Below are 17,090 nucleotides of genomic sequence, written 5' to 3'. Positions count from 1 at the left end.
AGTTTCTACAACTCAACAAGACTAGAGATTGAATGTGATCCAGGCAATGACCTAGATAGAGAAATACATGCATGTGTGTGTATATGTATAGAGAGGTAGGCCAGTTCTTCTCTAAGATTGCTAATTACAAAGATCTAACCTAAACATGTCATCTGTTGAGAGCCTGAGAATAAACTCAACAGAAAGAAAAACAATGTTAAGATAAACAAAGCTTGAGCCCTAATACAACATTACTTGAGTTGTCCCATGTCTGAGGCCAGCTTTCCAATTAACCTTTCAATTATGGGGGTCAATAAATTCTCTTTTTTAGGGATGTGGAAGAGCAAGATCCAAAGAATTAAAGTCTGGATTTCCTCTTCCACTGCAAACAAAAAGAGATTAGCTACCTTCCAACCTTCTTAAAATATTGGCTTTTGCATAGGTTTTATATGTAAGAATAAAACAATTGGTACACCATGGTGTACCAGGTAAAGCTGCTACATGCAGCACCAGCATCCCTTATGGGCGCAGGTTTGAGTCCCAGCTGCTCCACTTCCGATTCAGCTCTCTGCTATGGCCTGGAAAAGCAGAAGATGGCCCAAGTCCTGGGGCCCCTGCACCCCCACAGGAGAACTGGAAGCTCTTGGCTTCGGATCAGCTCAGCTTCGGCTGTTGTGGCCGTCTGGGGAGTGAGCCAGCAGATGAAAGACTTTCTCTCTCTCTCTGCCTCTCTGTAACTCTTCCTTTTTAAATAAAAAACTCTTAAAAAAAAAAAAAAAGAATAAAACAATTAAGTCTGGAGCTTGTGCTGTGGCTTAGTAGAAGCCTCTGGCTCTGGCACCAGCATCCCAGATGGGTACCATTTTAAGCCCTGGCTGCTCCTCTTCTGATCTAGCTCTCTGCTTAAGGCCTGGGAGAGCAGTGGAAGATGTCCCAAGTGCTTGGGCACCTGCACTCAGAGGAAGCTCCTGGTTCCTGGCAGCTCTAGCCATTGTGGTCATTTGAGGAGTGAACCAGTGGATGGAAGACCTTTCTTTCTGTCTCCCCCTCTGTCTGTAACTCTGCCTCTCAAATAAATAAATAAAATCTTAAAAAAAAAAAACACAATTAAGTCTGCCAAGTAGACACCATAAACAAAGCTCACCTTTCTGAGTTGAAACAAACAAAATTATGCACAAGAAGTTATTGAAATTAAATGGTATCAGACATGTTCAAAAAATATTGTGGGAATTTGATCCCTTTATAAATCTTATGATAGATGATGTGTAGAGATGGCTACTAGTTGGGAAACAGAGCCATCGAAGAATGGCAGTAATACAAGGAAATAGTGTCACCATGTTAGAAGCCTTGGAATGAGAATAAACAAAGGCTCTCCCACAGACAAATCAATGTCCCCCCCTCAACAGTCCAATTTTACTGTGATGTAAAAACTGGGTGATGTATACTTTCATATTAAATTTTTGTTAAATTTTGAGAAATTTACAACAATTCAAAAACCTTCAATTTAGTCTTATGCTCTCAGTTGGTATTATCCATAGCAGAGCTGAGGCCTGTTATTCCAGCTACAGAGCAGAACTCCCACCCTCAACCAGAACAACAATCTGAATGTCAGTCAACTACTTAGAACATAGATTATACCTCCCCACAGGCACAAAGTTAACACATGAGCTTGTTTTTAAGATTTATCTATCTATCTATTTATTTATTTGAAAGGCAGAGTTACAGAGAGAGAGGGAGAGAGAAAGAGATCTTCCATCCACTGGTTCACTCCCCAAATGGCCAAAATGGCTGGGGCTAGGCCTGGCCAAAGCCAGGAGCCAGGAGCTTTCTCCAGGTCTCCCACATGGGTGCAATGATCCAAGCTCTTGGGCCATCTTCCACTGCTTTTCCAGGTGCATCGGCAGGGAACTAGATCAGAAGTGGAACAGCTAGGACTTGAGTACCCATATGGGATGCTGTTATCACAAGGCGTTGGATCAGCCTGCTACCCCATGATGCCGGCCCTGAAAGTTTGTTTCTAATGCTGCTCCTAAAAGCCTCATTATTCCAAATCTAGAGCTAAGATGGTACTTCTCATGTAAATAACTTCTATTGGGCCCCAGAGAGAGACACACTGTTTCACTAGCTTCAAGAAAGGTGGGGTAGGGTGGGAGATCACTCATTAGAAGCTCTGAAGTTAGAGGCTTGGCAAAAGTAGTTTGAGCAGCACCATTTGGGAAGAATATTATACTCTACTGTCAACAGCAAGGAGGATTTGTGAATCAGACATAAATACTGGGAAATATCTGTATTTCACAAAATAAGCTGACTGCTAATTTTAAAAACTTAAAAGAATCAGCCATTGGGGCCACCACTTGCAGTTCCGGCATCCCATATGGGGACTGGGTCTCCCACTTGGGTGCAGGGGCCCAAGGACTTGGGCCATCTTCTACTGCTTTCCCAAGCCATACCAGAGAGCTGGATCGGAAATGGAGCAGCTGAGACTAGAACCAGCACCCACATGGGATGCTGGCACTGCAGGCAGGGGATTTAACCACTTCTGATTCAGCTCTTTGGTATGGCCTGGGAAAGCAGTATATGGCCCAAGTCCCTGAGTACCTGCATCCAATTCCAGCCTCCTGCTAATGTGCAACCTGGAACACAGCAGATGATGGTTCAAGTATTTGGATCCCTACCACCCATGTAGGAGACTCGGATTGAGTTCCAGTCCCCTGGCTTTGGCCTAGCTGAATCTCTGCTGTTGGAGGCATATGGGGAGTGAAAACAGTGGACAGATCTCTTTTGCTCTCTCTTTCAAGTAAAAAGAAACATAAATAATTTGTTAAAAATATAAGCAACTTAGGAATGTCTAAGATTTGTATGTGTAAAAATTTTTAATTATTTGCCATAAATATCAACCAAAGGATAAAATCTCTAACACAAAGAATCATACAAATTAATAAAATAAACAAATGACACTAAGTAAACAAACAGAACATCAAGAAGCTATTAAGCTTCTCAGGAAGCTATTAAACTTCTGTCGAACTGGGGCCAGTGCTGTGGCACAGCAGGTAAAATTCTGTAGAACTATCCATTGATGAAGAAAACCAAAATGTCTGGTTTCAAAATTATATATGGAAGGCCCAGCACCGTGGCTCACTTGGCTAATCCTCCACCTGTGGTGCTGGCTTCCCATATGGGCACCGGGTTCTAGTCCCATCTGCTCCTCTTCCAGTCCAGCTCTCTGCTGTGGCCTGGGAGGGCAGTGGAGGATGGCCCAGGTGCTTGGGCCCCTGCACCCACATGGGAAACCAGGAGGAAAGCGCCTGGCTCCTGGCTTTGGATCGGCACAGCACAGGCTGTAGCGGCCATTTGGGGGGTAAACCAACGGAAGGAAGACCTTTCTGTCTCTCTCTCTCTCTCTGTAACTCTACCTGTCAAATAAATAAAAAATATTTTTAAAAATTATATATGGAACAATTCCATTATCATTTTTAAAAAACTGTGTTTAGGGGCTGGCATTGTAGCTACACTGTGCTACGATGCCAGCATCACATATCACAGCACCGGTTTGAGTCCTAACTGCTCTGCTTCCAATCCAGCTCTGTGCTAATGTGCCTGGGGAAAACAGCAGAAGATGGCCCAAGTACTTGGGTTCCTGCCGTCAAAGGGGAGACCCAACAGAGTTCTGTGTTCCTGGCTTCAACCTGGCCCATCCCTGGCTGTTGTAGCCATCTGGGGAGTAAACCAAAGGAAGATCTCTTTCTCTTCCGATCTCTCCCTCTCTGTCACTCTGCTTTTCTAACAATTTTTTTTTAAACAGCTGTGTTTATATATACATATTAAAAAGGATCAAAAAGAACGCTATGACAGTTTCGGAGTAAAAAGAATTTGGGTGTTTTAAAATATTCTTTCAAGTGGTCAGCATTGTGGTATAGCAGATAAAGCTGCCACCTGTTACAGTGCCATCCCATATGGGTGCCAGTTTGTGTATCAGCTGCTTCACCTCTCTGCTAATGGCCTAGGAAAAACAACATAAGATGGCCCAAGTATCTGGGTCCCTGCCACTCCTGTAGGAGACCCAGAAGAAATTCCTGGCTTCTAGCTTCGGCTTGACCCAGGCACTGGCCATTGTAACCATCTGGGGAATGAGTCAACAGATGCAAGTTATCTCTCTGTCTCTGCATCTCTCTCTGTAACTATGGCTCTCAAAAATGAATAAATAGATCTTTTAAAAAATATTCTTTAAGGGGCCGGTGCTGTGGTGTAGCCCTGGCCTGAAGTGCTGGCATCCCATATGGACACCAGTTCTAGTTCCAGCTGCTGCTCTTTGAATTCAGCTCTCTGTTATGGCCTGGGAAAGCAGTAGAAGATGGCCCAAGTCCTTGGGGCCCTGCACCCATGTGGAAGACCTGGAAGAAACTCCTGGCTCCTGGCTTCAGATCAGCACAGCTCTGGCTGTTGCAGCCATCTGGGGAGTAAACTAGTGGGTGGAAGACCTCTCTCTGTCTATACCTCTCTCTATAACTCTGTCTTTCAAATAAATAAAATAAATCTTAAAAAAAAAATTCTTTCAAGCCATCTTTTTAAAAAAAATTTATAAACATTTAATCATTTTAAAAAATTCATTCAGAAAAAAAAAACCTAAATGCTAAAGAGAAAAGACAGTAATTAAGCATAACAAAGATATCTAAACACTTCTGTGTGTCCATTCTTCACTCTGCTAGTGTATGCCACTTGTTCTGTATTCTGTCAGTGATAAAGTCAGTGACAACAGCAATAGTCCAACCAAATGTTCTCTCTTCCTCTTGGGCTGAACTGGTTTCCTTCTCATATATAAGGCTCAAAAGCTGATAATATAAAGAGAGTATATTTTTGGGACCAGCGCTGTGGCATAGCAGGTAAAGCCACCACTTGCAGTGCCGGCCTTTCACACGGGCGCTGGGTCAAGTCCCAGCTGCTCCACTTATGCCATGGCCTGGGAAAGCAGTAGAAGATGGCCCAAGTCCTTGGGCCCCTGCACCCAAGTGGGAGACCCAGAAGAAGCTCCTGGCTTCTGATCAGTCAGTTCTAGCTATGGCCATCTGGGGAGTGAACCAGTGGATGGAAGACCTCTCTTTCACCCTCTCTGCCTCTCCCTCTCTTTCTGTTTAACTCTTTCAAATAAATAAATAAATCCTAAAAAAAAAAAAGTATATTCTCTCCTGTCTGCCTTTTAATTATTACCATTATGAGATGGTAATCATAACCTCTAATCTCCTGACTCTACTGCTTTGTCTTGAAACCCCAGAAGCTCTCTCCCTTCTTATTCAGGTTAAATTCTACATACGGTCCCACATTTCAACTGCATTTGGTAACACCATTGGACAGTTTATCTTTGGTAAACCCAACTACAATAGAGCCATAATATCTGTATTTTACTGCCTACCCTGAAGAATCCAAGTGCTGTTTAAGAAAGTTACACAGCAGGGAAAAACTATCTATAAACTCATGAATATCAGCATCAAAGGTGTTCAGTCAAGTCTAGAATCCTACTAAGTTTCTATAGTGAACTTACTCTTCTTCTCATTACAACTAGTTCAAACCTCCTCCTTGATCTTCAAACTACCAAATCGCCCACACACTCCCAGGCTCACAACAGAAGCCTTCATGTCACTATTTGCAGAAAAAAAAATAGAAGCTACCATAGGAAACTCCCTAAACTCTCCGTCACTAAGTCTACAATCTTTACTAATCCATATCCGCCTTATCTATATTTGTTGTTTCCTCCTATACTTCCTCCTCCCTTTGTTTCGTCTTCCCCTTCTGGATCTTCTAAGGTCCATTCCAACCTCTACTTTAAAAAAAAAAAGAAAAAAAGGTAGGTTTGTTTATTTATTTGAAAGTCAGGGTTACACAGAGAGAGGAGAGGCAGAGAGATAAAGAAGTCTTCCATACAATGGTTCACTCCCCAACTGGCTGCAACAGCCGGAGCTGTGCCGATCCGGAGCCAGGAGCCTCCTCTGGGTCTCCCACACGAGTGCAGGGGCCCAAGCACTTGGGCCATCTTCCACTGCCCTCCCAGGCCACAACAGAGAGCTGGATCAGAAGTGGAGCAGCCGAGTCCCAAATTGGTGGCCATATGGGATGCTGTTGCTTCAGGGCAGGGTGTTAACCTGCCACACCACAGCGCCAGCCCCTATTTCATTATTTTTATTTGAAATGCAGAATTATAGAGATAGAGAGATAGCTTCCATCACTGCTCACTTCGCAAATTCCTGCAACAGCTAGGGGTGGGACAGTTCAAGTCTAGGAGCTCTATCTGGGCTTCCCACTTGGGTGGCAGGTACCCAATCAACTGAGCCATCATCCACTGCCTGACAAGATGTGCATTTGCAGGAAGCTGAAGAGGAAGCAGAGGTGGGACTTGAACTCTGGCTCTCTATATGGAATATAGGCATCCCAAATGGTGGCTTACTGTTGCACCTCAAGGCTTGCCTCACAATCTCTACATTTTAAATTTTATCCTTTTCCATCTTTCTCAGAAACCTGATATTCCTTATCATCACGGATGCTGTCTTCTCTAAATACTTAAAACATTCTTTCTATGTGAATTACCTTTGTAACCTTCTTGGGCTTATCCCATATAATTCTCACTCTCCATAATAACTAATTTGAGAAGCCGGCGCCGCGGCTCACTAGGCTAATCCTCCGCCTTGCAGCACCGGCACACCGGGTTCTAGTCCCGGTCGGGGCGCCGGATTCTGTCCCGGTTGCCCCTCTTCCAGGCCAGCTCTCTGCTCTGGCCCGGGAGTGCAGTGGAGGATGGCCCAAGTCTTTGGGCCCTGCACCCCATGGGAGACCAGGATAAGTACCTGGCTCCTGCCATTGGATCAGCGCAGTGCGCCGGCCGCAGCGCACCAGCCATGGCGGCCATTGGAGGGTGAACCAATGGCAAAAGGAAGACCTTTCTCTCTGTCTCTCTCTCTCACTGTCCACTCTGCCTGTCAAGAAATAAATAAATAAATAAATAAAAATAACTAATTTGAGAAAAGATTAAAGTGATCATTGACACCTTATAAAGAGAATGGAGAAATATGGGGGATTTTTTTTTAAGATTTATTATATATTTGAAAGTCAGAGTTACAGAGAGAGAAAAGGAGAAGCAGAAACAGAGAGAGGTCTTCCATCCTCTGGCTCGCTCCCATATTGGCCATAACGGTCGCAGCTGCACCGATCTGAAGCCAGGAGCCAGGAGCTTCCTCTGGGTCTTCCCATGCAAGTGCAAAGGCCCAAGGACTTGGGCCATGTTCTACTGCTTTCCTAGGCCATAGCAGAGAGCTAGATGGAAAATGGAGCAGCAGGGACTAGAATTGGCACCAATATGGGATGCTGCCACTGCAGGTGGCGGCTTTACTCACTACACCACAGCGTCAGCCTGGTAAATGTTTTTTGAAACATGAATCTGATCACATCACTTCCTTATTATAGCTCAATTTTCTCAAAAGGTTTCACATATTACTGAGCCAACCCACTAGTCATAGCCCCAATCAAACATGTCCAGTTGTCCAGACAATTGTGACATCTTCAGCTTTATATGGTTAAGAAGATAGTGACCTTGACACAGTATAAATATATGTGCAATCCATCTTAAGTGCAATTCCTTATACACCCAAGTTGGTTCTTCTCTAATGCCTCCTCTTGTAGTTATATTTGATTTTATTACTAGTTTTCATTCAAATCCACTGGGGAATGGGATGATTTTGTTTTTCTTTTATGGTCAGGAGTTTTTTCCATTTTGAAGGTCTTGTGAGAAGACATGGTGAGTAAGAGTCAGGTACACTCACCACAATGGCAGAGAAAAGGAGCTACAGCTCAGATTTTATTACTCTTTTAAGACTCTATGATTCTACCAACCACATGCTGCTACCATTACTTCTTATTTATTTTTATTTTATATAAAAGGCAGAGACAGATCTTCCATATGCAGGTTGACTCCTTGAATGCTGAAACTAGGAGCCAGAAACTCCATCAGGATCTCTCACATGGGTGACAGGGACCCAAAACTTGGGGCATCACCTGTTGCCTCCCAAGATGCACATTAGCAGGAAAATGAATCAGAAGCTCAGTTGAGATGCAGACTGGGAACTCCACTACAATATGTGGGAATTCAAATAATATCCTTTTTCTTAAGGATTATTTATTTATTTAAGAGGTAGAGTTAAACACAGAGAGAGGGAGAAATATAGAGAAAGGTCTTGCATCCACTGGCCCACTCCCTAGATGGCCTCAATAGCTGGAGCTGAGCTGATCCAAAGGCAAGAACCAGGAGCCTCTTCTAGGTCTCCCACATGGGTACAGAGGCCCAAGCACTTGGGCCATCTTTTGCTGCTTTCCCAAGCCATAGCAGAGAGCTGAATCAGAAGAGGAGCAGCTGGGACTTAACTGGCGCCCATATAGGGATACCAGTGCCACAGGAGCAGGCTTTACCTGCTGGCCCCCCAAACAGTATCTTAACTGCTGTGACAAATATCCACCCATCTGCTATCTTTGATCTGGAATGTTCTTTGTCTTTATCATAGTAATTACTAGTATAGATTCTATTACCTGGGTTCACTTACTACCTTTGTGACCTTAGTTCATTCATTTGTAAAACAGAGATGGCAACATTTCTTCAGGGGTTATGAGAGAATAAATAAGTTGCTGTGTGTAAATAGCTTAGAAGAGCACCCAGCACACACTAAATGCTCTCTATGTTTGTTGAAGAAAATAAACAAACATAAGATATATTCTAAGATAACAGAAACCCAGATTCTAGAACAAGACTTCCTGCGTCTGAGTTTGTCTCTAAGAACTGTATACTGTGAGATCTATGGTATATTATTTAGCCATTCAGTTTCCTCACTTAAAAGTAAAATAACAACCTAATAGGTCTACTACGAAGATAAATAAATTAACATGGAAAGGGGTTAGAATAGTACCAAGACCACATCAAATGTTATATATTACTATTATTTTCCAGTTACCATCTCCATTATCATTTCTTCACAGAATCTTCAATCTGTTAGTCTAGGGTCTCTTTCATTTGCAGTCATAGAATTGTATTTTTTAATTTAAGAATCATTATCTCAGTTTCTAATTATAAATTTGTAACTTATTTAGTGACTTATTAACTTCTTAGTGACTTATTAACCTCCCATTAAACTATTAAGTTCCATTCAAGAAGATACTGATACTTATACACCCAAGTTGGTTCTTCTCTAATGTCTCCTCTTGTAGTTATATCTGATTTTATTACCAGTTTTCATCCAAATCCATTGGGGAATGGGATGATTTTGTTTTTGTTTTGTGGTCAGGAGTTTTTTTTGCCACTAATAGGCATCCCAATATTAATGAATGAATGAAATGGCTAACTAAAATATTTTTGAAATGTTTGACAATATGACAAATTTCTGAAATATTTAATACCCAGTAATATATTAACATTATCAAATAATAAGTAATAACTTAATTTTAATATTTGAGAATATAAGTAGCCTTTGGATATGTTAAATGAAATATAACTAGGCTATAAAACACATGAACAGGGCAGGCATTATGGTGCAGCAGGTTAGTCTGCTGTTTGGTGTGCCAGTTTGACTACTGGCTACTTTGCTTCTGATCCAGCTTCCTCCTGTATTGTGGAAGGCAGCAGATGATAGCTTAAGAGCTTGGATCCCTGCCATCCATGTGGGATACCCAGAAAGAGTTCTCTGCTCCTGGCTTTGGCCTGGACCATTCCTGTTTCCTACTGGCATTTGGGCAGTGGAACATCTGACAGATGATCTCTCTCTGTCATTCAAGTAGATGAAAATAATAAACATTAAAAAAATACAAATAGCCATTAATAATCTGCAATCCCCCAAATATTTACTCTTTACATTTTTTTTAAAAGATTGATTTATTTATTTGAAAGTCAGAGTTACGCAGAGAGAGAGAGAGAGGTCTTCCAACTGCTGGTTCACTCCCCAGATGGTTGCAACGGCCGGGACTGTACCGATCTGAAGCCAGGAGCCAGGAGCCTCCTCCGGGTCTCCCACGTGGGTGCAGGGGTCCAAGGACTTGGGCCATCTTCCACTGCTTTCCCAGGCCACAGCAGAGAGCTGGATCAGAAGAGAAGCAGCCGGACTAGAACAGGCACCCATATGGGATGCTGACACTTCAGACCAGGGCCACAGCACCGGCCCCTACTCTTTACATTTATTATAAACCATTTAAAATTTTTTGTAGGGGCCACCGCTATGGGATAGTAGGTTAAGCCTCTGTGTGTGGCCCCAGCATCCCTTCTGGGAGCTGGTTTGAGTCCAGTTGCTTCAGTTTGACCCCAACTCCCTGCTAATGGCCTGGGAAAGCAGTAGAAAGTGGCCCAAGTGCTTGGGCCCCTGCACCCACGGGGGAGACTGGGAAGAAACTCCTGGCTCCTGGGTTCGGATCAGCCCAGCTCCTGCGGTAGTGGCCATTTAGGGAGTGAACCAATAGATGGAAGATCTCTCTCTCTGCCTTTGCCTCTGCTTCTCTGTAACTCTTCCTTTCAAATAAATAAATAAATATTAAAAAAAAAAACTGTATTACAGTGTAGCTATAAAACTCAGGAACTATGCCATTAATGTTCTATACCTTACAACCACCCACAGTAAGGTACAGCTGCTGCTTGTCAAAATGAAAATCCAACAACACATTTTTCATCTGATTGGGAATGGTTAATATGAAGACATTATGGGCTGGTGCCGCGGCTCAATAGGCTAATCCTCCACCTAGTGGCGCTGGCACACCGGGTTCTAGTCCCGGTCGGGGCGCCGGATTCTGTCCCGGTTGCCCCTCTTCCAGGCCAGCTCTCTGCTGTGGCCCGGGAGTGCAGTGGAGGATGGCCCAAGTGCTTGGGCCCTGCACCCCATGGGAGACCAGGAGAAGCACCAGGCTCCTGCCTTCAGATCAGCGTGGTGCGCCGGCCGCAGGGCGCCAGCCGTGGCAGCCATTGGAGGGTGAACCAACAGCAAAGGAAGACCTTTCTCTCTGTCTCTCTCTCTCACTATCCACTCTGCCTGTCAAAAAAAAAAAAAAAAAAAAAAAAAAAAACATTATGAAGTAGGTACACTACCTTTCTGCAGTGCTATGGGCACAAGGGGAGTTCATGACCCAGGGACACAGTGTACAACACCTGCCTTTCCTGCAGTGCTTGTTGTGTTTCTTGATAACCTTCTGAAAGGATTTCAAACCTACAATCCATCTTCTATTTTTCTTTATAAAAAATCACTGCAAAATAACAATTGCTAACATATCAAATACTTAAAGTCAACATAACCTTCAGATTAGGTATATGTTGGTATTTTTATTATTATCATCCCATCTTAAACATTCTTTGTTTTAAAGATTTATTTATTGGCGCCGGCACTGTGGCATAGGTTAATAAACCTCTGACTGCAGTGTAAGTATCCCATATACATGCTGGTTTGAGTCCTGGCTGCTCCACCTCTGATCCAGCTCCCTGTTAATGAACCTGGGAAAGCAGCAGATCACCCAAGGACTTGGGCCCTTGCACCCACATGGGAGACCCTGAAGAAGCTCCTGGCTTCTTGTTTCAGCCTTGCCCAGCCTTGGCCATTGTGGCCATTTCAGGAGTGAACCTGCCTTTCAAATAAATAAATAAATAAATCTTAAAAAAAAAGAGATTTATTTGAAAGGCAGAGTTACAGAAAGAGTGATAGAGAAGCAGAGAGATTTTCACCCATAGGTTCACTCCTTAAACGGCCACAAAGAGCAGAGCTGTGCCTGGTTAAAGCCAGGAGCTTCACCCTCCCACATGGATGCAGGGGCCCAAATACTTGGGCCATCTTCTATTGCCATCCCAGGCACATGAGTAGGGAGCTGGATCAGAAGTTGTGTAAAGGGACTTGAACTAGCACCCATTTGGGATGCCAGCATTGCAGGCGGCAGCTTAGCCCACTACATCCCAACACACCAGGGCCTCCACCTTAAACATCCTAATAATGGGATTCATTGAATAACTTTATTCATTATGAAAGAAAGCTTGGCCTGGCCTTGTGACACAGTGTGTTAGGCTGCTTCCTGCAATGCCGGTAGGAGTCTCAGCTGTTCCACTTCCCATCCAGCTCCCTGCTAAAGTAGGAACAAAAAAAAAAAGATGGCCCAAGTGCTTTGGCCCCTGCACTCCATGTAGCAGACCTAGAAGAAATTCCTGGCTCCTGGCTTTGTCCTGGCCCAGCCTCAGTTATTACAGTCATTTGGGGAGTGAACCAGCAGATGAAGATCTCTCCCTCTCTCTATAACTCAGCTTTTCAAATAAACAAATAAATATTTTTTAAAAAGGCAAAAAAAAAGAAGCTTGATAGTAAACTATGATAACAGCTCCTCATACCTGGTGTGTATGTAAAACGTTGAGACTGGCTTTTTTTCCTCTTGCCATTGCAAAGATAAAAGTGCACCTGCACTGCAGCTGTAACTGCTGGGTTATGATATGGAGGAACTTCAAGGACAATGTGAGCCTAAGAAACATGGAAAGCAAGATTGTGTTACATGCAGATCTAAAAATGAAATGCACCTGCTAACCTTAGAGCAGTTCATGAATCTTAACTACAAGTCTCCCCCATCATAGATAATCATGCACATCAACTGGTCATGTAAGTCATCTGGAGATTTACTATATAGCTACTAGTCTTAACAGAGATAAGCCCCTTCCATCATTCAAGGAACGACTCCTTTTTATTCACTCAATTTTGAGTTTCTAGATGTTGCCAGGAAAAGGAGGTTTGTAGAAATAAAAGGTCTTATATACTACTGAGTGAGATACTTTATTTTACTGAACATTACATGTTACCACACATCTTAAGAGAAGCCCCTTCTAGTTTTTAATCATGTTTAATTTTTCCCAAAGTGTGCTATCGTTTAGACTTCTTATCTTAAATTTTACAGTCAAAATATTCTAAATTGGCAGTACATAAAAGGTGTACCCATTTAAAAAATAATTTTACACAAGAAGAGTGAAAACCTGTAGCCCCCACCCAAATGCAATCCTCAATCTAACTGTTACCCCTGAGAAGATTCTCTGTATTCCAACCAGGATGAAAGTATCACAGTGAAAGTTTTCACTGCAGAAACCTGGAAGACTTATTAAGTAGCTTAGGAGTTAGCAATGCTGTATTAAATACACAAATCCCTATGAGCTTGTCTACCATCCTCTGCCCATTATATATCTTCTTTACTGAATGTTCTGATTTCTTCACTGAATTCAGAGAAATAAATTAATGATAATTTCAATAAGAACCTTCCCATAGTCTTCATTATTCTGACAATCATTTCCTTTTTCTTATACACAAAAAAGAAGAAAATGGTTTACTTTTCCTAAATTTTAATACCAGGAAAATATCTCACTCACTCACTTTTTCTTTTTCTACTAGCTAGTATAGGACTCCTCAGCACTATTCAATTTTCTTAAATTAAGTTTCTTAAATATTTAAGAATATTAAATTTCTTACCCCTTGACATTTTTCCCTGATTATTTTCCCCTCTACCTCCCACTGAGGTCGTCCATCTATGGAAGAAAAAATTTACAGTTAAAAAGCAATCCAAGTCAGAAAGCATACAACAAAATCTAATGCATGAAGTAATCATAAATTTATCAGATAGAGAAAGATTCTCTTGCTGACTTCCTTTATGAAATAAAATGTATACTCTTGGGGAAAAAATAGGGAGAAAGACCTTGGGCTACCCAGGTTAATAAGCCTCGGGGTGTTTTCTACCCCATCAAACCAAATGATGCTTGAAAACCCTCACAACGCAGGGCCAACTTTTGCTTGTGTACCTCAAATGATGGAAAACTCATCTCCCCACAAGGTAACCCATGCTATCTTTGGACAATGGCTGCTAGAAAATTCCTCATGGCAGGTGACAACTATTTCTTTATGTTAGCTAACCACTGGTCAAAGTACTTGTAGCCACGAAAAACCAACAAAAACACAAACTCGAGTGCTTCTCATCAGACAGTTCAGATGCTGAAAAGCAGCAGCTATCTCTTCCTCCAGGAACCGGAGTTCCACACCTATCCCTTACACATTATTTTAGCCTTCTTGGTCATTCTTTGAAAATGCTCTCCAGTGTGACCACGTTCCTCCAAATGCAAGGGCTTATAATAACCCAGGTAAGAATTGTCCAAGCATGAGAGAGAGTGACAGAGGCTCTCATCACCCTTTGTGGGATGTTTTGTTAATCAAAGTTTTCTCAGCACCTGTATCATGCTGACTTCAAGTGTATGGCCAACAAGTATCCCTGAGTTTATCATATTTCCTACAGCCAAGTTTCCACATTGTGTTCGTACACAGGTGTTCCCCTCCCACCCCAGCTCTTGTAACACTATTTTCTATCAGTAAGGAGACTTGACTTTATGGATCACTTGACCTATCAAAATCTCTATAGAGGGGTGAGCACTGTAGCACAATGGATTAAACCACTCTTGGCAATGTCTGCATCCCACTTGGTGTGCCTGGTTAGAAACCTGTCTACTCCATGCTTTGGATCCAGCTTCCTGCTAATGTGCATGGGAGGAAGTAGATGATTACCCAAGTACTTGGGTACCAGCCACCCACACAGGGGATGCAGATAGATAGAGCTCCTGGCTCCTGGCTTCCACGTGATCTACTCCTGGCTGTTGCAGGTATATGGGGGAATAATTCAGCAGATGAAAGCTATCTCTGTCATTCTGCCTTCCAAATAAATAAATCAGGGCCAGTGCTGTGGCACAGCAGGTTAACGCCCTGGCCTGAAGCACCAGCATCCCATTTGGGCGCCAGTTAGAGACCCGGCTGCTCCACTTCCAATCCAGCTCTCTGCTGTGGCCTGGGAAAGCAGTGGAGGATGGCCTAGGTCCTCGGGCCCCTGCACCCACGTGGGAGACCCGGAGGAGGCTCCTGGTGCAGCTCCGGCTGTTGTGGCCAATTGGGGAGTAAGCCATCGGATGAAAGACCCCTCTCTCTCTGCATAACTCTACTTTCAAATAAATAAATAAATCTTCTTAAAAAATCTTTTTAGAAACTGATAGTCTTTTTTTTTCTTTTTCATTTTGAACAAGAAGTTTATCTGAACAACAAGACACCTGACTGGAAGGGAAAACTATCTAGGATTCATGTTTTTTTAAGAGTAATTTATCCCTACTTAAGGACAGATTGCCCTACACGTAACAGCTACGTACAGAAAAGTTATAAAATTGTCCTTGGTTTTACAATGATAAATTAAAAACATTAAAATTAGAAACAGATGTTCTAAACTATTTGTTTGACTTTCCAGATTTGTGTTAACTAAAGATATGGTTAATACATCTTCTGTCTCTTCATTCCCAGATATACTTGAAGAGAATCCCACCTGCTAATAAAGCTTTTACTACAGATGGATGTGGAGCTTTTCAAAAGCATTCTTTTTGTTTCATGAGGATTCATTCACCCAGTGACTAAGCTATAGAAGTATCTTCACACCTACCACGACTTCTCCATCTGGTCTGTGAAGTTTCCAGAAAATTTATTAGATGCCATCCAGACGTGACTATCATCTTCCAGGCTAGTAAATAGATAATGGCTAGCTCTGCTGCATAGGAGACACCATAGGTAGGTGCTATTCCTACTTGGAATTATAGCTCAGTTTAGCAATCATTTGCTGGATCACTATGTAGCAGACACCTTACATTACTGAGATAACTGAGACAGAATACCTGTCAGTGTATGAATGAGAAACAAACATAAACAGTTTATTACAGTGAAATGTAATGGGCATGGTAACTAACCAAAATTCACTCTGACTAGGCTCAGAGCACAGGGGTCAGAGTCTTTACCCTAATCTTGGGATGGAAGAATGAGACAAGGAAGGCTTCCTGGAGGAGCTTTTAAACTGAGACTTAAAGGTAGAACTCATCATGTAAGAGAAGGGTGGTAAAGAGAGAGAGAAGAGAGAGAGAGAGAGAGAGAGAGAAGGGTGGTCTAGGCAGAAGAGATCACATGAACCAAAGGCAAGACAGCAAGAAACCCCATGATACAGGGACCCATAAGCAATTGTGTTGGTAGAATTGTTAAGAGTCAAGGAAAAGTAAGAAATAAGATTGGAAAGATAAGCAGCAGGTGATGGCCAGAATGCCATATTACAGAGCACGGAAAAGGAAGGGAATCACCAAAGGTGATTTTAGAATGGGAATTAAACATTCACAATTACAATCTCATCTTTTTATATTTTTTTTATTTTTATTTTTTGACAGGCAGAGTGGACAGTGAAAGAGAGAGAGACAGAGAGAAAGGTCTTCCTTTGCCGTTGGTTCACCCTCTAACGGACGCCATGGCCGGCGCGCTGCAGCTGGCGCACCGCGCTGATCCAAAGACAGGAGCCAGGTGCTTCCTCCTGGTCTCCCATGGGGTGCAGGGCCCAAGGACCTGGGCCATCCTCCACTGCACTCCCAGGCCACAGCAGAGAGCTGGCCTGGAAGAGGGGCAACCGGGACAGAATCCGGCGCCCCAACCAGGACTAGAACCCGGTGTGCCGGCACTGCAGGCCTACAATCTCATCTGAAGCCAGTACCTGCTATCATTTTTGGTCAAAAGCTCTTAAAAGTGAAGTTCTGGGTTACATAAAATGAATTCTATAATGAAACTACAGTATACATACATAGTAACTGTATTTGGGAACAAACAAATTCTTGAAATGGAAGGAAGGAATAGGTCTGAAACAGTCTCTTCTTTATGCTCTTTGTCTAAAATGTGACCTTGATCATTTGACATAAACATTTAATTATTCAGTTTCTATTACTGCATCCTCTTAATTCACAGCAATTTTGTCTAGAAATATCTTGTTTCCCTATTTACATTTGTTGTTTGCTGCCCTCACTAGGACATAATAAGCTCTATCAGAGCAGGTAACCTGCAAGTTTTATTCATCATTATACCTCCAATGCATAGATGAGTATCTATATCATTGTGTCAGTGTATATAGCAATGCTTTATAAATAAATGATACATTAGTAAGTTGTAAAACTAAACTGACAGGGGCCAGCACTGTGGCAAAGTAGGATAACCATCTGCCTACAGAACTGGCATCCGATATGGGTGCCAGTTCAAGTCATGGCT

At 42.6% G+C, this 17,090-nt stretch overlaps 1 protein-coding gene and 1 pseudogene across 4 annotated transcripts in view; one reads left to right on the top strand and one right to left on the bottom strand.

The window, feature by feature from the left end:
• Positions 1-17,090, bottom strand: part of NFATC3 (nuclear factor of activated T cells 3) — a 155,074-nt gene that overhangs the window by 39,122 nt on the left and 98,862 nt on the right. For all 4 annotated transcript variants that reach the window (XM_017342314.3, XM_008257512.4, XM_051847207.2 and 1 more), the window contains exons 7-8: positions 13,470-13,525; positions 12,353-12,479 (exon numbers count right to left, since the gene is read on the bottom strand). In XM_017342314.3, coding sequence (XP_017197803.1) covers positions 12,353-12,479; positions 13,470-13,525 — 183 coding nt within the window. The remainder of the gene's footprint in view (positions 1-12,352; positions 12,480-13,469; positions 13,526-17,090) is intronic.
• On the top strand, positions 1,150-1,335 carry LOC127491362 (small nuclear ribonucleoprotein G pseudogene; annotated as a pseudogene).

This window comes from Oryctolagus cuniculus, chromosome 18 (genome assembly GCF_964237555.1).
Source record: "Oryctolagus cuniculus chromosome 18, mOryCun1.1, whole genome shotgun sequence".
Classification (NCBI taxonomy): Eukaryota; Metazoa; Chordata; class Mammalia; order Lagomorpha; family Leporidae; genus Oryctolagus; species Oryctolagus cuniculus.
This window is presented reverse-complemented; position numbering and strand designations above follow the sequence as displayed.